Raw genomic sequence first — 27,258 nt, 5'->3', positions numbered from 1 at the left:
GCAGGCCGCGTGTGGGCCGCGGGCCATACGTTGAGTATCACTGTTTGAAATGTGAACATTGTTCTGCTGCAGTCAATGGACTAAACCAGAGAAGAAGAAAACAGACTTTACCATGAAGATCCTCAGTGTGGATCAGTATAATATCAGCCTGATGTCTGCAGTTTAGTGTCAGCACAACTTTCACATCATATTCATCTCAGCACAACTAAAACATGCTGACTGACCTCAGAGTTTCAAGTTTACATCCTGGACTCTCCAGGAAACCACACAGATGCTTCACTCCTGGATCCTGCAGGTTGTTGTTGGAGCTCAGGTTCAGCTCTCTCAGATGGGAGGGGTTGGACTTCAGTGCTGCTGCCAGATAATCACAGCTGATCTCTGACAAACCACAGCTCCACAATCTGTATAAAGAATGAAAGATGTAAGTTTATTAGACAAAGTGCTTGAAATCATTCAGTGTTTCATCATCTGTTCAGAGCTGAAGAAGGTTCAGAATGTAGAAGTTTAGAAAATGGAAACTCCAAACAGCTGAAGCCAACAGGAAGCAGCTTCAAACAAACACAACAAGAGAAAAAACTCTGAATGTTTCACATTAAAGTCGTACATTTCTCATAAAAACAGGACAAAGACTTGAAAAAGTCGTGTTTTTCCTTCCAGGAACCACATGGCTTCGCTTTTAAAGGTGAAGTGTGACAGAAATGGACATATTTGAAGTCCAACACCTTTTTCCAGTCACATTATTAAAGCAGACAAACTACAAGCTCATTTTCATTCCAACAAGTCATCTTCTGACCTGGACTAACAACACTGGTCTCTATGTGCAGCTGGCTGTGAGACCAGTGCTCAGGGAGCGTCTACAAAGTGCAACACTGAAAGAACATCACACACTCATTTGCTTCCAGCACTTTCACACAAACATCTACTGTCATTATTGTCACCAAACTCTGTGGATCCTTTATTGCAAATTCAAATGGGATCAAATGGTCAGACAAAAGAGGGTTATGAGGAAATATGATGAAATGTTGTGTATTAGCAGCAAGTTATTGAATCATTTTCCTCAGAAACCAAACAAAATGATTGACAAACATGTTTTTACAAACTCAGTGTTGGACTTGGATCAGCAGGATAAGCTGATGTTTAAAGGCATTTGAGTCTCGCTGTATGAGAGTCCAGTTCTTACTCAATATTTATGGATGATGTTCTTTCAGTGTTGCACTTTGTAGACGCTCCCTGAACCTCACAGCCAGCTGCACATGGACCAGCTGACATTACCCAGCATTAGAGGCGGCTGTAAAAAATTCATGTTCCCATTTAAATGGTTTTAATTTGAATAAAACGATGTTGATTCATTCAATCCTGAATCGATGTTTAATATAAATGTATTTTGCCAGAATCTCAGGTTAAAGCTCACAAACTATTTCAACAAGCAGCAAACAGCTAAAACAGTAAATGAGAGCAGCTAAACACACAAAGATGGAAACACAGAGCGTGGATCGTTCACTCGACGGCACGTACACGGACACGCCGTCGGGGCTGAAAGTGGACAGCTCACAGATCCTGAAGCTGCAGGTTTCATCTGTCTCCAACCAAAACTGAGTGAAGCAGCAGCAAAAGAAGATCCAAACTCTGCTTCACGTTTGATAAATATGCTCATGAATTCTCTCTGACTTTGGCTGTTCCTGCCTGCACAGCTCTCTCTCTCTCAGTGTACTCCAAGAACAGCTTCAAACATCTGTTTCTGCATCATTCACTGTTTATTAGCCACCAGTCTGCTGTTGTGTTCAGTGCTGTCGGCCTCTGACAGTAAAGCCTCATTTCTGCTGTTCCATGGAAACTTTTTAAAATGATGACAGATTACAAACTCTCAGCTGTGTCTGTAATCAAACCTCTGTAACTTTGCTTCACTTCAGCAGCATCAGCTCATGTTCACATGTTGCTTCATGGTTTGCTTCAGTTTTTGATCGACTGCAGAATATTTTGAAGGTTATCTGCTATAAAAAGCCAGAAGAGGAAAATCTGCTTCATGTGTTTCTGTTTGATCCTCAGTGACTTTGACACAAAGGCCTCTGCTGTGATGATCACACCTCTGATCAAGTCTCACAGTGTCACAACTGATAAATGATCAGAGTTAGAATATTTCTGACTGTCTGCTGTGTGCCGTGACCTTTGACCTGCTAAAGACAGTCAGCTGTGGATTATTCATTGTTGTGTCTGATACTTAGAACTGTGAGGAAGAAGCTACACAGTTAATCACGGTCCCCTCTCTCTGAATCAGGAAAGGTGGGCAGGCCGCGTGTGGGCCGCGGGCCATACGTTGAGTATCACTGTTTGAAATGTGAACATTGTTCTGCTGCAGTCAATGGACTAAACCAGAGAAGAAGAAAACAGACTTTACCATGAAGATCCTCAGTGTGGATCAGTATAATATCAGCCTGATGTCTGCAGTTTAGTGTCAGCACAACTTTCACATCATATCCATCTCAGCACAACTAAAACATGCTGACTGACCTCAGAGTTTCAAGTTTACATCCTGGACTCTCCAGGAAACCACACAGATGCTTCACTCCTGGATCCTGCAGGTTGTTCTTAGTTGAAGAAGAGGAGGAGTCATTACTCAGGTCCAGCTCTCTCAGATGGGAGGGGTTGGACTTCAGTGCTGCTGCCAGATAATCACAGCTGATCTCTGACAAACCACAGTTCCACAATCTGTATAAAGAATGAAAGATGTAAGTTTATTAGACAAAGTGCTTGAAATCATTCAGTGTTTCATCATCTGTTCAGAGCTGAAGAAGGTTCAGAATGTAGAAGTTTAGAAAATGGAAACTCCAAACAGCTGAAGCCAACAGGAAGCAGCTTCAAACAAACACAACAAGAGAAAAAACTCTGAATGTTTCACATTAAAGTCGTACATTTCTCATAAAAACAGGACAAAGACTTGAAAAAGTCGTGTTTTTCCTTCCAGGAACCACATGGCTTCACTTTTAAAGGTGAAGTGTGACAGAAATGGACATATTTGAAGTCCAACACCTTTTTCCAGTCACATTATTAAAGCAGACAAACTACAAGCTCATTTTCATTCCAACAAGTCATCTTCTGACCTGGACTAACAACACTGGTCTCTATGTGCAGCTGGCTGTGAGACCAGTGCTCAGGGAGCGTCTACAAAGTGCAACACTGAAAGAACATCACACACTCATTTGCTTCCAGCACTTTCACACAAACATCTACTGTCATTATTGTCACCAAACTCTGTGGATCCTTTATTGCAAATTCAAATGGGATCAAATGGTCAGACAAAAGAGGGTTATGAGGAAATATGATGAAATGTTGTGTATTAGCAGCAACTTATTGAATCTTTTTCCTCAGAAACCAAACAAAATGATTGACAAACATGTTTTTACAAACTCAGTGTTGGACTTGGATCAGCAGGATAAGCTGATGTTTAAAGGCATTTGAGTCTCGCTGTATGAGAGTCCAGTTCTTACTCAATATTTATGGATGATGTTCTTTCAGTGTTGCACTTTGTTTGGCACAAAATGAAATTATTTGGCCTCTCAGATGCTTTTAGAGATTCCCAAATGACTGATGATGACATCTCTGGGGTCTGATTGATAGAAAAAAAATGTCTTTGAGACCTTTTGTAACTGACAAACTCTTCATCTGCTAACAACACTGAGTTGAATCTCCATGGCTGATAGTTGGAGCAGGCATCAGGAATACACATTGAAAAAACAAGAGGAGAAATCACCAGAGTCTTATAATCACATTCTGTAACTAAAGGGAGACGTTTTTCTATACAAATATATGTTTTATGGACATTAGAAAAAAAGAGTATTGACGTGAAGCAGGATTATGAAATCTCCATACATCAGCCAGCCCATAATTATCAAGAAAGCTCTGAATGACGCATGCTGACTTTGGACTAAGTGTACTTTTGTGTGAACTGTGGTCCATAGCAGATAATGAGCAGTTTAGGTCTCCCTCAAAGATGATATTGTGTGATGACATATTGGGGAGCCGCGCAAAGACATTAGTGAAAAATCTGTGATCGTCCCAATTAGAGGCGTAGATATTTGCTAAGATCAAAGGAAAACCATAAACTATATTTTCTGCACTTAAAATCCTGTAATTTTCTCATAAATCGACAGTGCGCCTTATGGATGAATTCTGGTTGTGCTTACTGACCTCGAACCGATTTTATGTGCTACACGGCGCTCAGAAACCTTTCAACAGATGTTTTGGTACGACTTTGCTCAGCTACGAGGCCGCACCGCTTGATGGATTGTTGGAGCATTACAGCTACGAGGAGCCTCGCGGAGTGATACGTACTCTGCTTCAACGTAATATTACTGTATTGAGTGTGTATAAGGACCATAAATGGCACCTGTAAGAGACACGGTTACAAAGAGGGTTTCAAACTCCAGGCTGTCAGTCACGCAGTAGAACCTGGGAACAGAGCAGCTGCTTGTTATTATGCTCAGCGTCTGTTTACATTTTGACTGCACGATTGTGAGCTTTTTGTTATGCACAAAAACAACATTGTTTTCTTTTATTTATGGAGCATTATTATTTAATAAATGCTGATCATTTATTTCTGAGTAATTGTTTCATGTACATCTACGCTGTATGTTAATAAATGTGCCTGTGTGAGATTTGGGACACAGCTTTGACTAAGAACTCTCTTTTTGTTCGAACTTTCGGGCTTCAAAAATATCGAGATATATATCGTATATCGCCATCCAGCTAAAGAATATCGAGATATGAACTTTGGGTCATATCGCCCAGTCGTAATATTGCAATAGGTTGTCCGTTAAACTCAAGCGGGGCTTGGGCCCTGGCACGGCGTAGCCACACAATCCTGGTAGTAGTGACGCTCGGCTATGACGGCGTGCGGGTTACCAGCTGGCTTTCTCAGGATAGGGCTCCTGTGTGAGCGGTCGACAATAACGTCTTTATCCATACCCAGCACTTCACGTAGTAGCACGGATACGGCCGTGGAGGAGCTCGAGTCCAGGCCCTCTGGGATCCCTATGATGTGGATGTTAGCTCTCCGCTTCCTGCCTTCATCACATTTATCCTTCAGATCAGACAGCTCCTCCTTCATACTCTCTACTGTAGACTGCAGGGTGGTCACCTCATCGCTCCACATTGACAGCCCATCCTCAGCTTCTTTCACTGTAACCTTTACTCCATCAACTTCGCCGCACGTCGCCGCCATGCTGTTAGCGATCTCATTTCTCAGTCCTTGCACGTCAGCCCTTATATTGTCAAAATCTTCTTTCAATGCATTTCTGACTTCTTCTTTTAACAGCGTACTAATGTCCTCTTTAATGGATTGAAGAAGCTCCAGTTTTAGAGCAGTAGGATCCACATCACGCGCGTCTGTTGAGTCTGCTCTTCAGCGGCCGTAGAGCTGGACGCTGCCCTTTGGCCATCATCGATACTCTCGCCCGAGATCGCACCGGGGCTAAAATATTCACCTGCTCAGCTGTTTTTGATCAGTTTGAGCCTGTGTGGTTTGATCAGGTGGAGGAACGATGTGATGCTATAAAGACATCATCTTGTCCAAATGAAGTTGTTCCAACACGTGTTTAAAAAGATTTTAAAGGTTGTCGGTTCCGACATCTTAGCGATTTTTAACAGCAGTCTTAGTTCAGGTGTTGTACAGCCTGTTTTAAACATGCTGTTGTACAGCCTGTACTAAAAACCTGATCTGGATCCTCTGTCCGCTCAAATTTCAGGCCTATTTCAAAGCTTCCCTTCCTGTCGAAGATTTTGTAAAAGATTATATTTGTTCAGCTGCAATCTGTTGTAAAGGTTTCAGTCTGGTTTTAAAGCTCTTCACAGCACTGAAACTGCACTTTGGAAAGTTCTTAATGATCTTTTATCAGCCACTGATCAGGAGACTCCGCTGTGCTTTTGGATCTGACCGCTGCCTTGACCACAGCATCTTGACCTCACCATTGGAGCATGGCGGCATCAAGGGCGCTCTATTAGACTGGTTCAGCTCTTTTATTAAATCGCATTATTACATTTGGGGCTTATATTTGACGGCAATTTGAAAAACAGCTGAGCTCAGTTGTACAGCGGTCTTTCTTCAAACTGAGGCTTTTATCTAAGGTGAGATCATTTCTATCTTTTAAAAACCTTGAACGGGCGATCCACGTTTTCATGACGTCCCAGCTGGATTATTGTAACTCCTTATATGTTGGAGTTAGTGGGACCTGCCTGGCAAGACTGCAGCTGGTCCAGAAAGCTGCAGCTCGTCTTCTGACACAAGCTCAAAGACATTTATCGTCCCAACAACCACATATGCAGAATCTCAGAGGAGGAGATTTGGAAGTGTTTGTGGGACAAACTGGACTCAAAGAAAGAAGATGTTTGTGAAGTCTTTGGTGGAGGTGAGCAGTGTGAAGCAGAACACATGCAGATGAATCAGGAGGTCAGCATCAGTGTCTCCTTGTGGTGGACGGTAAAAGAATCAGAGCCAACGCTCCCGTCCACCCTCGGCATGAAGCAGTGCTGTTTCTGAAACAGGAGGACAAGTCCAGAGAAGACAGAGGAAGCAAAGATGAGGGTGGGACAGGACAGCAGGACTTCCTTCACACCTGCAGCTCCATCACACTGCTGTAGGTCCTCTTCATCACACATGTACCTGCAGCCTGTCTTCAAGTCCAGGAGTCACCTCCACACAGTGTAGAAGCCTCCTGTGCAGACCATGGAGTCCAGCCTCTGTCAGGGAAGTCGGCACTAAAGCCTGAAAGACTTCAATCTGTCTCTGCTCCACCCGAGAAAGACCAGCACCGTACTTGTTGTGCATTCAAGGAGGGAACATCAGCGCTGCATCGTGGGAACAACACTGCAGGAACAAAGACACAGCACGGCCGATGAAGGACGAGGACAAAGGAAAGGTGAGTGAGAAGACCTTGGTGGTGTATCAGGACAAGCAGGGAAGCTGCCTGGACGTCAAAGTAGTTAGAGCTGGGCGAGTGTCCTCACCCACATCGGCTTCACAACTCTGCATCATCTACTGAGTAAGACTCAGAGCATCAGAGATTAGAAGGTCTACAAAGAGCTGAACCAGACTTCCTGTATAAAGGTTTTAGTTCCACAGATCGACAGTGTCAGCACAACTAAAACGTGGAGACTGACCTCAGAGTTTCAATTTGATGTTGTGGATTCTCCAGAAGAACACACAGCTGCTTCACTCCTGAATCCTGCAGCTTGTGGGAGCTCAGGTCCACCTCTCTGGGATACGAAGGGTTGAGCTTCAGCACTGCTTCCAGATAATCACAGCTGATCTCTGACAAATCACAGCGCTCCAATCTGTATAGAGAATGAAAGATGTAAGTTTATTAGACAAAGTGCTTGAAATCATTCAGTGTTTCATCATCTGTTCAGAGCTGAAGAAGGTTCAGAATGTAGAAGTTTAGAAAATGGAAACTCCAGACAGCTGAAGCCAACAGGAAGCAGCTTCAAACAAACACAACAAGAGAAAAAACTCTGAATGTTTCACATTAAAGTCGTACATTTCTAACAAGAGTGTTTTAAAGACAGTGTCACTGATGATCATCTTCTGCCCAGTAAAACTTTGGTTTTCCACATGTGAGTGTTAATGATGCACAAAGACTGTGAGTGCAAAGAGGGAGCGAGGAGGATGACAGAGAGATGGTACAGGAGCATCAAGAACCCGGCGAGGAAATGAGCAGAAGGACTTTGGAGCCTGTTGGATTGAAGCTTTCACAGAGACGTGTTTGACTGGACACCACCAGGACAGACTTTTAATCCCAGGATTTGGATGAGCTTTCTGTCTTTATGGTCACAAATGATGCTGTAACTCTGTGAATGTCCTGGAACTGTCAGCAGTGTGGTTACGTCCTTTTGACCTGAGTTTCCACAGCTCTTATAACAGCAGTGTACATTCAGACTGAGACACGCTTCAGCCTGTATGGACCTGTTTCTGTAGCTGCCACCATCATACTACATGTTTGTACATCAGCTTATCAAATCCTGTCTGCTGTCTTCATTTATTACTCTTCACCTGCTTCACTGTCACTGTGTGGGCGGAGCTGCCTGAGCCCCGCCCACACAGACACAGCTCCTCTCTGGAGCAAAACTTCTGCTTCATCTCCGCCTCTTTTCTTCATCCTCCACCTCTCTTTTCTCTTCTTCAGTGTTCTGCAGCCACAGAGCCTCACAGCCGTTAGCACGCCCATACCTGAGCAGCTAGCATTACCCAGCATGCCGTGCAGCAGTGTCAGTTTGTAAATGTGCAAGAATTCCTGCTCCAAACTGTTTCACAGACTGCTGTGTGCCGTGACCTTTGACCTGCTAAAGACAGTCAGCTGTGGATTATTCATTGTTGTGTCTGATACTTAGAACTGTGAGGAAGAAGCTACACAGTTAATCAGGGTCCCCTCTCTCTGAATCAGGAAAGGTGGGCAGGCCGCGTGTGGGCCGCGGGCCATACGTTGAGCATCACTGTTTGAAATGTGAACATTGTTCTGCTTCAGTCAATGGACTAAACCAGAGAAGAAGAAAACAGACTTTACCATGAAGATCCTCAGTGTGGATCAGTATAATATCAGCCTGATGTCTGCAGTTTAGTGTCAGCACAACTTTCACATCATATTCATCTCAGCACAACTAAAACATGCTGACTGACCTCAGAGTTTCAAATCGACATCGTGGATTCTCCCGAAAATCACACAGATGCTTCACTCCTGAACCCTTCAGGTTGCTGTAGGTTCCACTCAGGTCCACCTCTGTGGGATACGAGGGGTTGGACTTCAGTGCTGCTGCCAGATAATCAAGGCCAATATCTGACAAACCACAGCTCTTCAATCTGTATAAAGAATGAAAGATGTAAGTTTATTAGACAAAGTGCTTGATATCATTCAGTGTTTCATCATCTGTTCAGAGCTGAAGAAGGTTCAGAATGTAGAAGTTTAGAAAATGGAAACTCCAAACAGCTGAAGCCAACAGGAAGCAGCTTCAAACAAACACAACAAGAGAAAAAACTCTGAATGTTTCACATTAAAGTCGAACATTTCTAACAAGAGTGTTTTAAAGACAGAGTCACTGATGATCATCTTCTGCCCAGTAAAACTTTGGTTTTCCACATGTGAGTGTTAATGATGCACAAAGACTGTGAGTGCAAAGAGGGAGCGAGGAGGATGACAGAGAGATGGTACAGGAGCATCAAGAACCCGGCGAGGAAATGAGCAGAAGGACTTTGGAGCCTGTTGGACTGAAGCTTTCACAGAGACGTATTTGACTGGACACCACCAGGACAGACTTTTAATCCCAGGATTTGGATGAGCTTTCTGTCTTTATGTTCACAAATGATGCTGTAACTCTGTGACTGTCCTGGAACTGTCAGCAGTGTGGTTACGTCCTTTTGACCTGAGTTTCCACAGCTCTTATAACAGCAGTGTACATTCACCTGCAGGCACACGCTGCCTCTGCTTCAGCTCTGTTTATGAAGCACAAACTGCAGGAACCAAACTCAGACTGGCTCATTTCAATCATGTCTGCTTACAAAGACACTTTGAAACTCTTATCAGTATGTTTCCTGTCCTACTAGGACGGATCAAACTCTGGACCTTTGTTGTGGATCAGTGAAGGATGCTTAGAAATCCCTCCTGCTGCCTGAGCTTGAACATCATCAGCACTTTAACACTGAGCAGAGGGACGTGGAAAAGGCCTTCTGTCTTTATCTGACTCAACTGTTTCCTTATGTGGGCTGAAGGAAACACCGTTGTAGACTATATTTATATGAAACATGTATATTTAATGCATTTAATGTATTTGAACCATATTTAATGCATATTACAGGATGTAACAGCTGCATATGTGTCAACAATAATGGCTTTGATTTTACCCCCTATGAACATTTCTGTAGCTCCGCCCCTGCAGCAAACGTGTGTGAGAGCAGCCACGGCCCGCTCCTCCATGGTTTCGTTCACACTCATCTCATACTGAACACACACACTTTGTAGGAATCATCAGTACTTTGACTGTTTCTCAGGTTAGCTTCAGGTTAGCCATTTAGCATTTCTCCAGTCTGAGTCACAGAGCGTCACATGACGTGACAGAAGCTGATTGGTCAGCTGCAGTGATGGTGGTGGCGCAGCATTAATGATGATGCTGTAGAACAACAGGAACACGGGGATATCAGACTGTTAGTGGGTTTAGTCATTCCTGCTGCACTTTGTCCTTCTTATTGAAGTGAGCTGCTGAGAGCTCACACTGTTCTCTGTAGAAATGATGTCAGTCTGACTCGTCACATGTTTGGAGGCGTGTTTGATGTTTGCTCTTCTGGAAACTCTCAGTATCAAATATGGAAGATGCAAAGGAGACACGCTTCAGTCTGTATGGACCCGTTTCTACATGTTTGTACATCAGCTTATCAAATCCTGTCTGCTGTCTTCATTTATTACTCTTCACCTGCTTCACTGTCACTGTGTGGGCGGAGCTGCCTGAGCCCCGCTGTTAGGTTTTGTATTGTTGATTGTCATTTATGCTTAGAAATATTTAACCATATATTCTTAGAGGTGTATAATCAATTGTGTACTGATAGGATGTGTGATCTTTAGCAGGCTGCAAAGGCTTGGTGTGTATTCCACACTGGAATGCACGCCTACATCCTGGGAGCATGGGAAGAGGTCGTACCTTGTTTTATTGTTTTATGGCAGGATAAACGTGGCTGTATCTGTTTTAGGCTAAGTGCCTTTTGTTTAGATGAACTGTTGGACTTCCAGACCAGCAGGTTTAGGGAAGTCATTTATGGGGTCACACTCTGACCCCCCCCCCCCCCCCCCCCACACACACACACACACACACAAACAGTATTCTTTGTTCACATGTATACCTATGTAGACGTCATATGTTAATGACCCTATGCATTAAACATTAGATCTCTAGCTGGGAAAACATTTTTAATTAATGATTTAATCACTGAGCACAGCCTTGATTTTATGTTTTTAACTGAAACTTGGTTGGACCAAAGTAACAGTGGAGCTGTTCTCATCGAGACGACCCCTCCTAACTACAGTTTTATCAGTGAGGTCAGGGTGAGCAGGAGAGGAGGAGGGGTTGCTGTCTTATTTAATGAATCATTTCAATGTAAGCAGCTATCTCCTGGAAGTTTTCAGTCTTTTGAATATGTGGCTTTACAGCTGAAGGCCCCATCCAAAGTTGTGTTTCTTAATGTTTACAGGCCTCCCAAATACTGCACAGACTTTTTTAATGACCTCAGTGAACTGCTGTCTGTGATCTGTGTTGATTTTGACTGTGTAATTATTGCTGGGGATTTTAACATTCATGTGGACAACCCTCAGGACAAAGGGACTAAAGACCTGAGTAACACTCTGGGCAACTTTGGGCTGACTCAGCATGTAACAGAGGCCACACATAATAGAGGACACACTCTTGACCTACTGATCTCCAAAGGCCTGAGCATTTCAAAGGTTACTGTGTCTGATGTGGGCCTGTCTGATCATTACTGTGTTTTCTTTGAAAGTAAAATCTCAGCCCACACAAATATATCAACAACAGTGATCACAAAACGGTGTATAACTGAACACAGTAGTGCAATTTTTAACCAGGTCTTCCCTTTAACACCTGACCTGTCCAGAGGGTCAGTCAATGAGCTCGTCAATAGCTTCAATGCTAACATGTTAAATGTAATGGACACTATTGCTCCCATTAAGGTGAAGGTTATCTCTGGAAGGAAAAAGTCTCCATGGAGAAACTCCACACTGGTGAAAAATGAAAAAAGAGAGTGTAGGAAAGCTGAGCGCAGATGGAGAAAAACAAACCTCCAGGTTCATTATGACATTTATAAAGAGAAACTTCACAATTATAATTTACAACTGAGGAATGCAAGGAGGTCCTACTTCTCTGACATCATCACTAAAAACAGCCATAATGCTCGGGTCTTATTTTCTACAGTTGACAGGCTAACAAACCCTCCTGTGCCAGTGGCAGCTGAACTTCATTCGACCATGGCCTGCAATGACTTTGCCAAATTCTTCACTGAAAAAATCCAAAAAATTAGACAAGCAATTGGTACATCAACAGGAGATCCAGGATATGTACTGTGTCCACCAAAAAACTGTTTAAACACCATGAAACAGTTTCAACCTATTAACAGCAAAGACCTGGAGGACATCTTAGGTCAACTGAACTCCTCCTCCTGCTGTTTAGATGTCCTGCCAACAAGTTTTTTCAAAAAGGTCTCAAAGACTTTAGAGTCAGACCTGTTACAGATCGTCAACTTTTCTTTATTATCAGGTGTGTTTCCAGAATCACTAAAAACTGCTGTAATCAAACCTATACTGAAAAAGGACAATCTTGACAAGACACAAATGAACAACTACAGGCCGATCTCAAATCTCCCGTTTTTAAGTAAGATCATTGAAAAAGCAGTTTCCCAACAGCTCAGTTACTTCTTAAAACAGAATAATTGCTACGATGCCTTCCAGTCAGGTCTTAGACAGAACCACAGCACTGAAACCGCTCTGACCAAAGTGTTTAATGACATATGTCTGAATACAGACAGTGGAAAAATGTCAGTCCTAGTTTTACTGGATCTCAGTGCAGCATTTGATACAGTTGACCACAACATATTACTCAAACGACTGGAGAACTGGACAGGTCTTTCAGGAACTGTACTAAACTGGTTCAAAACATACTTAGAAAACAGGAAATACTTTGTATCAATAGGTAACTTCACATCTGAGCAGACAAGTATCACATGTGGAGTTCCCCAAGGTTCCATCTTGGGACCCCTTCTGTTTAACATCTACATGCTCCCACTGGCACAGATTATAAACAACAACAAAATAAACTATCACAGCTATGCAGATGACACACAAATATATATCACAATGTCACCAGGAGACCGAGGCCCTGTACAGGCTCTTGGTAAATGCATTGAGGAAATCAATGACTGGTTGTGCCACAATTTTCTCCAGCTAAACAAAAACAAAACTGAGGTAATAGTCTTTGGCGCCAAAGAAAAACGATTACAGGTCACCAGAGAACTTCAATCTATACATCTAAAAACCACAAACCAGGCGAGAAATTTGGGTGTAGTGATGGATGCAGACCTAAACTTAGAAAAACACATTAAGACAATAACAAAGTCAGCTTACTATCACCTCAAGAATATTTCAAGGATAAAAGATCTGATGTCTCAACAGGACCTGGAAAAACTAGTCCATGCATTCATCTTTAGTAGGCTTGATTACTGTAACAGCATCTTTACAGGTCTACCTAAAAAATCAGTCAGACAACTACAGCTCATTCAGAACTCTGCTGCTCGAGTCCTCACTAAGACCAAAAAAGTGGACCACATCAGTCCAGCTCTGAGGTCTTTACACTGGCTGCCTGTCCGTCAGAGGATAGACTTTAAAGTTCTGATGCTGGTCTATAAAGCTCTGAATGGTTTAGGACCAAAATACATCAATGACCTCCTGACCCAGTATGAACCTTCCAGATCCCTCAGGTCATCTGGATCCGGTCTTTTATCAGTTCCCAGAGTCAGAACCAGACACGGAGAAGCTGCATTCAGCTTTTATGCTCCTTATATCTGGAACAAACTCCCAGAAAGCCTCAGATCAGCTGAAACACTCAGTTTATTTAAATCCAGGTTGAAGACTCACCTGTTCTCAGCTGCATTTGAATAAAGCACCAAATCCACACTTTTAAGCTTAAATTTCAAAACTTACATTTAACTACTGATTTTATCTACTGTTCTGATTTTATCTGTTTTGATTTTATATACTGTTTTGTTTGTTTGTTAATTAGTTAGCTTGTTTTAATCAATTTTAAATCATGCTTTTTATTTGTTTTTGTTTCTAATGTCTCTGTAAAGCACTTTGAATCACCTTGTTGTTGAATTGTGCTATACAAATAAACTTGCCTTGCCTTGCCTTGCATATTCATGTTACCACAATAAAAGGAGTGCTATGGGGAACGACACTTGGCTCCAGGCAGGTCTCCCTCATGCATAACTTTCTGCTTCTTAATTCAGATCAAACTGAGGTTATTGTACTCGGCCCTGAAAAGCTTAGAAATATGGTATCTAAGCAGATTCTTACTCTGGATGGCATTACCTTGGCCTCCAGTAATGCTGTGAGGAACCTTGGAGTCATTTTTGACCAGGACATGTCCTTCAACGCACATATTAAACAAATATGTAAGACTGCGTTCTTCCATTTGTGCAACATCTCTAAAGTTAGAAATATCCTGTCTCAGAGTGACACTGAAAAACTAGTTCATGCATTTATTACTTCCAGGCTGGACGACTGTAATTCATTATTATCAGGATGTCCAAAAAACTCCCTGAAAACCTTCAGCTAATCCAAAATGCTGCAGCAAGAGTCCTGACAGGGACTAGAAAGAGAGAGCAGATTTCTCCTGTTTTGGCTTCCCTTCATTGGCTTCCTGTTAAATCCAGAATTGAATTCAAAATCCTGCTCCTCACATACAAGGTCTTAAATAATCAGGCCCCATCTTATCTTAATGACCTTGTAGTACCATATCACCCTATTAGAGCACTTCGCTCTCGCTCTGCAGGCCTACTTGTTGTTCCTAGAGTATTTAAAAGTAGAATGGGAGGCAGAGCCTTCAGTTTTCAGGCCCCTCTTCTGTGGAACCAGCTTCCAGTTCGGATTCGGGAGACAGACACTATCTCTACTTTTAAGATTAGGCTTAAAACTTTCCTTTTTGCTAAAGCATATAGTTAGGGCTGGACCAGGTGACCCTGAATCCTCCCTTAGTTATGCTGCAATAGACGTAGGCTGCCGGGGGATTCCCATGATGCATTGAGTTTTTCCTTTCCAGTCACCTTTCTCACTCACTATGTGTTAACAGACCTCTCTGCATTGAATCATATCTGTTATTAGCCTCTGTCTCTCTTCCACAGCATGTCTTCATCCTGTCTTCCTTCTCTCACCCCAACCAGCAGATGGCCCCGCCCCTCCCTGAGCTTGGTTCTGCTGGAGGTTTCTTCCTGTAAAAAGGGAGTTTTTCCTTCCCACTGTCGCCAAAGTGCTTGCTCATAGGGGGTCATATGATTGTTGGGTTTTTCTCTGTATCTATGAAGCGCCTTGAGGCGACTTTTGTTGTGATTTGGCGCTATATAAATAAAATTGAATTGAATTGAATGAGTAACAAGAAGAACTTTGCCTACTTTGTGTCTTGCTTGCTGTGTAATTATATTGTCTTCAACGTTCCAGCGAATAGGTTCAAGCTACAAACCTATCACCCACCCACACAGAAACATTTCCTCTCTGGAGCTTAACTTCTGCTTCATCTCCGCCTCTTTTCTTCATCCTCCACTTCTCTTTTCTCTTCTTCAGTGTTCTGCAGCCACAGAATCTCACAGCCGTTACCACACCCATACCTGAGCAGCTAGCATTACCCAGCATGCCGTGCAGCAGTGTCAGTTTGTAAATGTGCAAGAATTCCTGCTCCAAACTGTTTCACAGAGTGCTGTGTGCCGTGACCTTTGACCTGCTAAAGACAGTCAGCTGTGGATTATTCATTGTTGTGTCTGATACTTAGAAGTGTGAGGAAGAAGCTACACAGTTAATCAGGGTCCCCTCTCTCTGAATTAGGAAAGGTGGGCAGGCCGCGTGTGGGCCGCGGGCCATACGTTGAGCATCACTGTTTGAAATGTGAACATTGTTCTGCTGCAGTCAATGGACTAAACCAGAGAAGAAGAAAACAGACTTTACCATGAAGATCCTCAGTGTGGATCAGTATAATATCAGCCTGATGTCTGCAGTTTAGTGTCAGCACAACTTTCACATCATATTCATCTCAGCACAACTAAAACATGCTGACTGACCTCAGAGTTTCAAATCGACATCGTGGATTCTCCAGGAAACCACACAGATGCTTCACTCCTGAATCCTTCAGGTTGCTGTAGGTTCCACTCAGGTCCACCTCTGTGGGATACGAGGGGTTGGACTTCAGTGCTGCTGCCAGATAATCAAGGCCAATATCTAACAAACCACAGCTCTCCAATCTGTATAAAGAATGAAAGATGTAAGTTTATTAGACAAAGTGCTTGACATCATTCAGTGTTTCATCATCTGTTCAGAGCTGAAGAAGGTTCAGAATGTAGAAGTTTAGAAAATGGAAACTCCAAACAGCTGAAGCCAACAGGAAGCAGCTTCAAACAAACACAACAAGAGAAAAAACTCTGAATGTTTCACATTAAAGTCGTACATTTCTCATAAAAACAGGACAAAGACTTGAAAAAGTCGTGTTTTTCCTTGCAGGAACCACATGGCTTCACTTTTAAAGGTGAAGTGTGACAGAAATGGACATATTTGAAGTCCAACACCTTTTTCCAGTCACATTATTAAAGCAGACAAACTACAAGCTCATTTTCATTCCAACAAGTCATCTTCTGACCTGGACTAACAACACTGGTCTCTATGTGCAGCTGGCTGTGAGACCAGTGCTCAGGGAGCGTCTACAAAGTGCAACACTGAAAGAACATCACACACTCATTTGCTTCCAGCACTTTCACACAATCATCTACTGTCATCATTCATGTTTCTGCTCCTCTGGATTCACACGGAGCCTCTGCTCATGCCGTTGCCATGGTGAATCATAGTATGTGGCTCCATAACTCAGACTGAGCATGCTCAGAGCTGATTGGCCTTACTCTGATCAGCTGATCTAGAAGAGAAAACTCTGCTATATGTACATTATTACATCTACACCTGAATCACAACACTCACACAAATATATCAACTGTGTTTAATATTTTGGCATGTAGATCATTTATGTGCTTCAGCTCTTCTTACATTTTACCACCAACATGTTTCAAAAGGAGCAGCTTTTACTTTGAAGGCCAGCTGTCTGTGTTTCCTGTTTTCATTGTTGGATAATGAAATAAGTCGATGCTTCAGTGCTTTGAATTGTTACACAAAGCAAAGTTTTCTCGTTGTTCAGGCAGAATCGAGCGTTGAAGAATGAATTCACACGTCAATAAACATTTTCATCAGCACAAGCAGGACAATGAAAGCAGGAAATACCCCAAACTGCCATTTCTCATTCTACAACTTCAACAACTGCACATGAATTATACTTCATACACAGACCCACAGTCTCTGATTGCTCTGAAATCTCACTGACAGCCAATAGCAATAAAGAAAAGTCCAGACTGACAGTCTCTGTGGGGTTAGGCAGTGAACTGCTCACGCTGCGTTCAAGTGCATCACAAACTATTGGAATTGGATCCAACTTTGTGAAGCAGGTTTCTTCTCAGCTGCTGTTTTGAACATTTCCTCATGAAATGTATTAAACTCTGTAAATGAACTGAGAACTATTTCTACATTTGAAACTATGGATTCATTTTCCCGTTCACTTCTGTACGTTAGTGTATAAATGAATGTTAGACTGGGCTCCATGGAAACACTTGGACTGGTCTCAGCTGCCTTCTTTCTGTAGTCCTTTCTCTTCTCCAGCTTCTGTTTGAAATCCTCTCACAGAGCCTGAAACCTGCTTTGCTGTCATGTGTGGGCCTGTGTTCCTCTGCTTTAACACAAACCTCACCACAGCAGCTGTGTGGGTCGTCTCTGTAGCAGCCCGACAGCTTCTGATACATGAACATCATCACAGCTCCTAACTTCACCTTTATTAGCTTTGACATTCATGTCTTTCTTTTCTCTGTCTGTTTCCACACAAGCTCAAAGTCTCTGCAGCCTGTTTTTATCTGCTATCATCAGATCTCCAACAGCCTCATTCACATCCCTCACACACTCTACAGCCTCACCAGTACTGACTTCATCTTCACTGACTGATGGAGCACAACATGAACCTGTGGAGGCTGAAAAGCTGTCCTGACAAACATCTCCCCGTCACCACTCCACTTCTGTCAGCCTTTAAATGAACGCTGCTCAAGTCTGTCACTTCTATTTGGAGCCAAGAGGAAAAACTGTTGTTCAGTCGTTTGGAAAGACACAACATTTCTGAAAGCACTCAAAGACACATTTGTCTTCAGACACATCCTGAACATTTAGGAACTAAAGAACGTTTCAAATATCAAAGATCAGAAATATAGAAAAACAACAACAGCTGCAGTCAGTGAACTCACCTCAGAGTCTCCAGTCGACAGTTTGGACTCTCCAGTCCAGCACACAGAAGCTTCACTGCTGAATCCTGCAGCTTGTTCTCACTCATGTCCAGTTCTGTCAGATGGGAGGGGATGGACTTCAGAGCCGAGGCCACAACTTCACAATGAGTCCCTGAGAGTCCACAGTCAGCCAGTCTGTGATCATAGAAAATACAAAATGTGTTATTATAAAAGCAGAAAGTCTGCATTATAAACACAGACTGAATGTATATGAAGACAAAACAGAGTGAGGTCATAATCTGATGAACATCTGCTCTTCACATCTGTGCTTCAGCTCTTCTTACTGTGTTTGACATGACACAACGATTGAGTCTCTCTCAGACCTGCAGACTTTTAATGAGAATCTTTGTTTGGCTTTAATCTGCAGATGAAGGAGGAAGATGGTGTCACATTTAGGCTTCCATAATGTCCACAGTCTGTCAGTGAGATCTGATCCAGAGTCAGAGTGAAGACACACATGTGGACTGTTTCCTGTCTTGAATCCAGAACATTTTGAATGAGCTCAGCTCAGTGAAGAGTTCCAGCTGGAAAGACGATCTCTGTTTGCTACCTGCTGCTGTCAGGTACGACTGTTCACGTCCACACTCAGGAAAAATCTGCGGACTGTCACCAAACGGAGCAGAAATGTCATCACTGGACAATAATGATGAATGAACTCAGAGCTGCTGATATCACATCTGATTTCAGGGGAACTAAACACAGAAATGATTGGCTCGTTTTAGCTTTCTGAGCCATTAGTCTGCAGGTTTATCACTAGTTGGCAGAAACAGACTTGTATTAATGTTCAGCGCTTCAGTGTTTATGACTCCAGATCCAGGTGACAGCAAGTCAAAATGATGTTACCTGTCTGTGTCCAGCAGCAGCCTTTGAATATTGTTATAAACTCACATGGATCAGTTTGTCTTTGATTGGTTTGTAAAGTTCAAATTCATTTATATTCATCAACTCTAAATGAAAAATGTTTTTCTTCTTCTTTGTTTATTATTAGAGTAACAAATTCTTATAGTTTCCTGTTGTTGAGAATTTCAGTGTAAAACCACTCGGACCTGTGCATCACTGCACACTGTGAAAGTATTACTGCAGTTTAATCTATAATCCTAATCAGTGTGTTTACTGGACTGTAGTCAGACCTCCGTTATACCAAAGGAAACACTGAACGTCTTCAAAGTCACAATAAATTTATAATAAATGCTAATAAATACTGGAGTGTTAGAAAAGATGCTTCCAGCGTGTTTGTCTTTGATAGGGTTTATTCTGTTCGTCTACAGTCTGACCACTTGGGGGCGCTTTTGTCTCTTTTGCTCTGAGCCTTGGGTTTATTCAAACTGATTTTAATAAACTATTTTCTGCAAGTTGAAGCTTCATCTCCATCTCCAGTGGTTGTTGCATATTTTATGACTATATTAGTAACAGTCAGAGAGTTTAGAGTAAATTAGATCTTCACGTTTGATTTTTGACACAACATAAATGGTGAGCCAGTGTCAGAGGAAGTGACAGCATCCACCGAGGACCGGGGGGAGTGGGAGGACTGGGGGACCAGGCCAACAAAAAGGTGATCACTGATACAGGTCAGCAAACATTTGCTCATTTGGTGTCTTAGAGCAGACTCCGCCCAGCTTTGTCGTCCATGGTTGCTCTTTCAAAGGAATCTAGTTACATATTATTTTACTTAATGATCTACTGACACCACTGACTATGCAGGACAACCCCACGTCTGGAGCCAGTGCACATGTGCAGTTCAATTCCTGGGCAGGTTCTGAAGATGGCCGAGCTGTCGAGGACAAAGTTACTAATGTGAAGCTAATGTGGTTAACAAAGATCTTCATAACTATGTGGAGCAGAGTGTGCTTTCACCGTGGAGAAATCACACTGAAGAACTCGGCACACATTTTGGGGGCCTTTCTGTTTGTTGCTACAATCTGCAAATTTCATTAAAAGTTTAATAAACTATCATCTGGTCTTTATTTTTAGTTAGCACATACCTTAAAAACTCTAAGCTGTAAGCTAATGATAGTTATATAACAGCAGATGCATGCTGGTGCAATAAGCTGTATGTTTTATTTTTGATCTGATTAGTCAAATAATCACAAAAATAATTGTTTGTGGCAGCCCTAGTGTGACCTCAAATAAGAAATGATTGCAGTTTATGACTGAGTAACTAAACTATCACCAACTGATAATATTAATGATCACATCTGGACTCACCGAGCCTTTCTGAAGTTCCTCACAGCTGGAATCAGTCTCAGTCGTCCCTCCTTTGTTGTGTTGTACTTCTTCAGGTCCAACTCATCCAGAACCTCCTCTGACATCTGCAGCATGAAGGCCAGAGCTGAGCAGTGGATCTCAGAGAGTTTCTTTGATTTGTTCTCTGACTTCAGGAACTCTTGGATCTCCTGAGATAATAAGATGTCGTTCATCTCCATCAGACAGTGGAAGATGTTGATGCTTCTGTCAGGAGAGGATTTTGTCTTCCTTCCTTTTAGATTCTTGATGACTCTCTGGATGGTTTCTGGACTGTTCTCTGTCTGACCCAGCAGACCTCCTAAGAGTCTCTGGTTGGACTCCAGACAGAGGCCATGAAGGAAGCGAACAAACAGGTCCAGACGACCATTTTTACTCCTGAAGGATTTTATTAGTGTTTCCATCAAAAAATCATCCAGAGATGACTCGTTGTATTTTTTTCCCAAGAAGTCCTTCAGCACCTCTGACTTCCTGTTGGTGAAACAGTGGAACATGTAGACTGCAGCCAGAAACTCCTGGATGCTCAGATGAACAAAGCAGTAGACTGGTTTCTGGAAGATCACACACTCTCTTTTGAAGATCTCTGTACAAACTCCTGAGTACACCGAGGCCTCTGTCACATCCAGACCACACTGCTCCAGGTCTTCTTGGTAGAACATGATGTTTCCTTTCTCCAGGTGTTCAAACGCCAGCCTCCCCAGCTTCAGAAGAACTTCCCTGTCAGCCTCCGTCAGCTCCTGTGGACTCGTCTCATGTCCCTCGTGGTACTTGTTCTTCTTCCTCTTTGTCTGAACCAGCAGGAAGTGTGAGTACATGTCAGTCAGGGTCTTGGGCAGCTCTCCTCTCTGCTCTGTAGTCAACATGTGCTCCAGAACTGTAGCAGTGATCCAGCAGAAGACTGGGATTCTACACATGATGTGGAGGCTCCTGGATGTCTTCATGTGGGAGATGATTCTGCTGGACAGCTCTTCATCACTGAATCTCCTCCTGAAGTACTCCTCCTTCTGGGCGTCAGTGAATCCTCGTACTTCTGTTAGCCTGTCAACACATGTAGGAGGGATCTGATTGGCTGCTGCAGGTCGGGAAGTTATCCAGACAAGAGCCGAGGGAAGCAGATTCCCCTGGATGAGGTTTGTCAGCAGCTGGCTGACTGATGACTTCTGTGTGACATCAGACAGCAGCTTCCTGTTGGTGAAATCCAATGAAAGTCTGCTTTCATCCAGGCCGTCAAAGATGAACAAAAGCTGAGAGACAGCCAGCTTCTCTGCTGTGACCTTCTGTAATGTTGGATGGAAAACATGGAGCAGCTCCAGAAGACTGTACTGCTCCTCTCTGATCAGGTTCAGCTCCCTGAATGAAAGCAGAACCACCACACTGACATGTTGGTTCTCCAAGCCCTCTGCCCAGTCCAGAGTGAACTTCTGCACTGAGAAGGTTTTTCCAACACCAGCCACGCCGTTGGTCAGAACCACTCTGATGGGTCTCTGTTGGTCAGGTAAGGCTTTAAAGATGTCCTGGCACCTGATTGGAGTGTCATGGAGGGCGTCCATCTTGGAAGCTGTCTCCAGCTGCCTCACCTCATGTTGGCTATGAACCTCTTCACTCTGTCCCTCTGTGATGTAGAGCTCAGTGTAGATCCTGTTGAGGAGGGTTCTACTTCCTGTTTCATCACTTCCTTCAGTCACACGTTCACATCTCCTCCTCAGACTGATCTTATGTTCATCTAAAACCTCCTGCAGACCAACATCTGCTGAAAGAAAGAAAAACAGAAAGAAAACTCTTCAATGTCTGAACAACAACAAGAAGTCCAGTTTTCAGAAATGAGTCCATCAGCAGACAGATGTTCAGTCTTACTTTGTACACAGCTGCTCTGACTGGCTGTCTGCAGTCCAGCTCTGCTTCTGGATCTTTCTCCAAACTGGGGACAGGACCAGTCTCCTGATGAAGCAGACTGGTCCCAGTATGAGGAGATGCACTGTCTGCAGAACCAGTGTCCACAGCTGGTAGAGACTGGATCCTTCAGGACGTCCTGACACAAAGCACAGCAGGACAGCTGCTCCTCCTCACAGACACCACTCCTCTTCCTCTTCCTCCCTCTGTGAACACATTTCTTTATCACTAAAATCATTGACTGTCAGTGACAAACATCCAGATTTGATGACACTGTGCAGAAGCTCTGATGGTCACAGAGAAAAGTCAAAGTGGAGAAACTTGTGTTTGAGTTCAGAATCCAAGTTTCCTTTGCTGTTCCTGCCTGTCTTATTAAACACAGAGTGATCAGCCTACAAACTCCACAGTAAAAGCCTTCATCACAGAGCTGATTATGTCCTTCACTGGATGTACTGGAAGTTTGGGATCCATCACTCTGAACTGACCTTTGACCTCCTCTAAAAACTGTGGTGGAGCAGCGGTGTCACATTCAGAGCTTTCAGCTTTATTTTGAAAGAGTTCAGTCATCAGGAAGTGAACTTCTGGGTTCTGATTTCCTTTCTATTCTTTTACAGAAGTGAAGAAGAAGAACTAAAAGCTTTGAAATGATCTGAGTGATATTTTTGAACATTGCCACCAAATTGAGTTCAGCCTCCAGCAGTAACTTTGTTTCATGATGCCTCCCTGATGATGTGATGTTTGATTACAAACCTGTTTATGTGTTAGACATTAATCACATGAACACAGGCAGAAAAAAGAAGCCAATGAAACAAATGACAGAAACGTGTTCATTCACTGCCATGATCCATATTTTCTATGTACAGATGTTTGTAAAGAACACGTGTGCAGCGCTTTGTTCTGAGTATCTGCTGTCAGCACACAGTGCAGCAATAACTACAACCACACGTTTCTGTAGATCCTGAACATCAGCCTGGAGGAATCTGACCTCAGGTCTGCACACAGAGGAGCTTCACCTCTGGGATGATGCTGGCTTCAGCTCCTTCTACAATCAGGCAGAAGCTTCTGCACCATCAGGACACAAACAGAGAGGAGCTTCTATCCTCAGACCATCCAAGTCCTAAATCAGAACATGCTCCCCTCATAGCATCACCATCAGGGTTTAAACAGGACCTTACATCATGTTCTTGTCTCACTGTCATATTTCAGATCATACCTGATTCATTATGACGTCACACGCTGCTACACTGATCCTGCTGCTTCATTACTGCTGATATTACTCTGCTCACTCTGTTCAGTTACTCTGTTTACATCACTTTGCTCATTTGCTTTGTTCTGCTTGCACTGCTCTGTCAGTACATGCTGTGCTAATGTGGCACAAAGCACTTTAACATTACATCTGCACAATGTTTCATTATTTCATTTAATGATTGTTTATAATGTTTTGTCCAGTCACAGGAGCAGCTCAGCACATTTCACTGTGTTGTACGTGTATGACGATGCCTGTGACAAATAAACAGCCTCGGACTCTTCAATCTTCTGCATTTCTTTGGAGATCAGCTCAGTGGCCTGTTGAGACCATCTTTCTATTTCTGATGACTCAGTTCAGATTATTATCCTGATACTTTCTTTTAAAATGTGATGAAATCATTTATCTGATGTTCTGACACAAATACACCAAAACAATCCCAAACAGCACAAACCACCACGTTACACACAGTGTAATAAAAATACAGGCAACTACAAATAAAAACACTTTAAAAATATAAACTAAAATTACAAAGTGGTCACAGAATTTCAAACACCCGTAAATGAGTCAGCAGCTCTCTTACATGGTCAGCTGAGCTCCATGATTGAAGTTCACTGTTGCTGCAGGTTCATGACTGAAGACTGGAGGTTTGTCTTTGGAGCAGTCACTCCTCACAGACACACAGCTGGATGCTGGAGACTGTGACCTCTGACCTCTGCAAACACAAACACATCACATGAATTACTGATTAATCTCTGTTTAAAATCTTTTAAGCAGCTGCAAACACACAAACTGGATGATGTGATGGTTTCTGTCAGTAATAGTTGTCTCAGATTAGAGTACAGACGGCTGCAGAGACGTTCACAGCAGCAGAGAAGAAATCATTACCTTGGATTGCATTACTACTACGATTGATACTAGCATTATCGTACCCGGACCACCATTAGGAATCATTTATGATGTCACTGGTAGAACATTTATAGAAACAACCTTTGAACTCTGAGTCAGCAGCTCTCTTACATGGTCAGCTGAGCTCCATGATTGAAGAACATTGTTGCTGCAGGTTCATGACTGAAATATGGAGGATATTCTTTGGACCAGTCACTCCTCACAGACACACAGCTGGATACTGGAGACTGTGACCTCTGACCTCTGCAAACACAACCACATTGCATTCATTTCACATCAATTAGTACACCACAAAAGGCATGCAAGAAACACAGTATGAAGGCAAACTTCTGGCTTCAATAACATTCAACAGGTCAGGTGGAAACTTTTCTCAGATTTGATTCATGTTTTTATAGAACGATCCAGCTAAAAAAAATATACCATTAGGTCAGGGGTCAGCAACCTTCAGGACCCAAAGAGCCATTTGGAGCCAGTTTCCACGCAAAAGAAAACACTGGGAGCCACAAATACTTTTTGACATCTAGAATGAAGATAACACTGTATATACTGTTTTTACCTTTATGCTTTGTATGAACAACTAAGGTGTGTTGCTTATGAAATCCATGAAGTGCTACAGAGAAAATTACATGTTATTTATGTAATGAACACATTTGAACGCTTAAAGAAATATAACCAAAGGAAAGACACCCAGCTGAACTAAAATGATGTAGCAAACAAAAGCTGCTGTGAGCCGCCACCCTTATATCTCCTTTGGGCTTTTGGAGCCTTGAGCTGACTTTTAACACTAGGAAGGCCCAGGCTTCTACCTTTCTACCTTTAAAACCCGCCACCAGCCAAATGGCTGGTAGGCTTTTAGCTAAGCTTTAGCTTCAGGCAAGTGGAAGCTAAATTGGCTAGTCATTCATATGTAAATTGGGTTGTTACCTGGGAATTCTGGAGGGAGGGGAGTGGGGGTGTGTGGATGAGGGGGTGGGGGAGCTGCTAAAAGCTGTGAGCTTCCTTTTGTTTCATCTTGATGCATTCTCAATCATCCAGGGAAACAAATCTCCAAAAGTCACCAACTTGGAGTGTTTCAGTTTGCCATCTTAGGGAGAAATCAACACACATGGGTGTATGTCCTTTGTTGCTGAGATTTATTGATAAAAACAGTACAAAAAATCAACCATTTGTACACATTTTTACAAATAATTATAAAAAGTGAGTGAGTACATTTCAACATTTTCAGCAATCACTCACAATCCTGGCACTGCCATGGTATCTGTAGTCTGCATTTACCTTGGCTTGGCTTCCTGATCAATTGTCCACTACCAAAAGGAAGCCAAGCCCTGTGATCACACCTTGTTTTGTTGTAAAGGGTGGCAGGGCTTGGCTTCCTTTTGGTAGTGGAGCATTGATCAGTCGTCCATTGTGGCATCAATGTGATCACACCTTGTTTTGTTGTAAAGGGTGGCAGGGCTTGGCTTCCTTTTGGTAGTGGAGCATTGATCAGTCGTCCATTGTGGCATCAATGTGATCACACCTTGTTTTGTTGTAAAGGGTGGCAGGGCTTGGCTTCCTTTTGGTAGTGGAGCATTGATCAGGAAGCCAAGCCCTATATATATGATACAATCTCACTACACTTAGCCTAATCCTTCATTGCCCTGAAGAATTCTGTGGTGTACGGACCTCCTCTCCAAGGAAAGAAAATGCAGAGAAGACTCACCACTCAGCAGGCCTTGGAAATGATCCTGAGGGAAGTCGACCCTTGTGACTCGGATGGAGAAGACCTACAAGTTCAGCCGGATTCGGACTCAGAGCTGTCTGATCAGTCTTCCGGTTAGTTGCATTTCATGTTATTTCCTATTTCATTTCAAATAAGTAAGTGGATGTAGTTTGTAAGTAAGATATTTCAGACATTATTCTGATACAGAGGAGGAGATACTGGACCTTCCCATTGCTCACAATTTGAATTTGTTCACACTGCAGATGAGGAGACTGCTTCTGCACCTAAAAAGAGAGCTTGTTTGGGGACTGAGACAGCGAAAGATGGCACAGTGTGGCGTGAAGAACAGGTGGGGACCTGTCTCCCTTTCACCCCAATAGAAGCGTACGCTGCAGATGGAGAGCCAACGGCTAAGGCCAGGAGAAATATCACGAGTCGCCTTCGGAGCTTCCTGTGTTTCATCACTCTTGACATGCTTCGTAGCATTCAAGAATGGACTGTTCAACATGCACAGCAAACGGAGCATGTTCATTGGTTCATGGACCTCCCTGAACTAATGGCATTTATTGCAATTGTCATCTTGCGGGGGGTTAACAGGGTTCCATCTTTACGTGACTGCTGGTCAGCAAACCTGGGAAACCCACAGATAATTGGAACTATGGCACGAAACCGCTTCAAAGAAATCATGCAACACCTACGCTTTGATGACAAGTCCACCCGCAGTGATCGAGCAAAGACTGATAAGTTCGCTGTGCCACTGTGCGATGTGTTCACTGCAACAGATACACATGTGGTAAATGCAGACTACAGATACCATGGCAGTGCCAGGATTGTGAGTGATTGCTGAAAATGTTGAAATGTACTCACTCACTTTTTATAATTATTTGTAAAAATGTGTACAAATGGTTGATTTTTTGTACTGTTTTTATCAATAAATCTCAGCAACAAAGGACATACACCCATGTGTGTTGATTTCTCCCTAAGATGGCAAACTGAAACACTCCAAGTTGGTGACTTTTGGAGATTTGTTTCCCTGGATGATTGAGAATGCATCAAGATGAAACAAAAGGAAGCTCACCGCTTTTAGCAGCTCCCCCACCCCCTCAT

At 42.9% G+C, this 27,258-nt stretch overlaps 2 protein-coding genes across 2 annotated transcripts; both read right to left on the bottom strand.

The window, feature by feature from the left end:
- Window positions 1-205: 205 nt before the first annotated feature.
- On the bottom strand, window positions 206-17,246 carry LOC146642821 (ribonuclease inhibitor-like). Its single transcript, XM_085399325.1, has 7 exons — window positions 17,230-17,246; window positions 15,863-16,042; window positions 15,271-15,375; window positions 8,666-8,845; window positions 7,153-7,326; window positions 2,509-2,706; window positions 206-401 (listed from the first exon to the last, which is right to left on the bottom strand). Exons 1-7 carry the CDS (start codon window positions 17,244-17,246, stop codon window positions 206-208), a joined length of 1,050 nt encoding a protein of 349 aa, XP_085255451.1.
- Window positions 17,247-18,120: 874 nt separating this feature from the next.
- LOC146642820 (NLR family CARD domain-containing protein 3-like) lies at window positions 18,121-24,026 on the bottom strand. Its single transcript, XM_085397229.1, has 3 exons — window positions 22,259-24,026; window positions 20,369-22,154; window positions 18,121-18,298 (listed from the first exon to the last, which is right to left on the bottom strand). Exons 1-3 carry the CDS (start codon window positions 22,530-22,532, stop codon window positions 18,121-18,123), a joined length of 2,238 nt encoding a protein of 745 aa, XP_085253355.1. The 5' UTR covers window positions 22,533-24,026.
- Window positions 24,027-27,258: the final 3,232 nt, after the last annotated feature.

Source organism: Rhamphochromis longiceps, linkage group LG23 (genome assembly GCF_057381845.1).
Source record: "Rhamphochromis longiceps isolate RC_006_pf linkage group LG23, R_longiceps_female_GT1.1, whole genome shotgun sequence".
NCBI lineage: Eukaryota > Metazoa > Chordata > Actinopteri > Cichliformes > Cichlidae > Rhamphochromis > Rhamphochromis longiceps.
The sequence above is the reverse complement of the archived record's forward strand: the minus strand, read 5'-3'. Positions and strand labels throughout refer to the sequence as shown.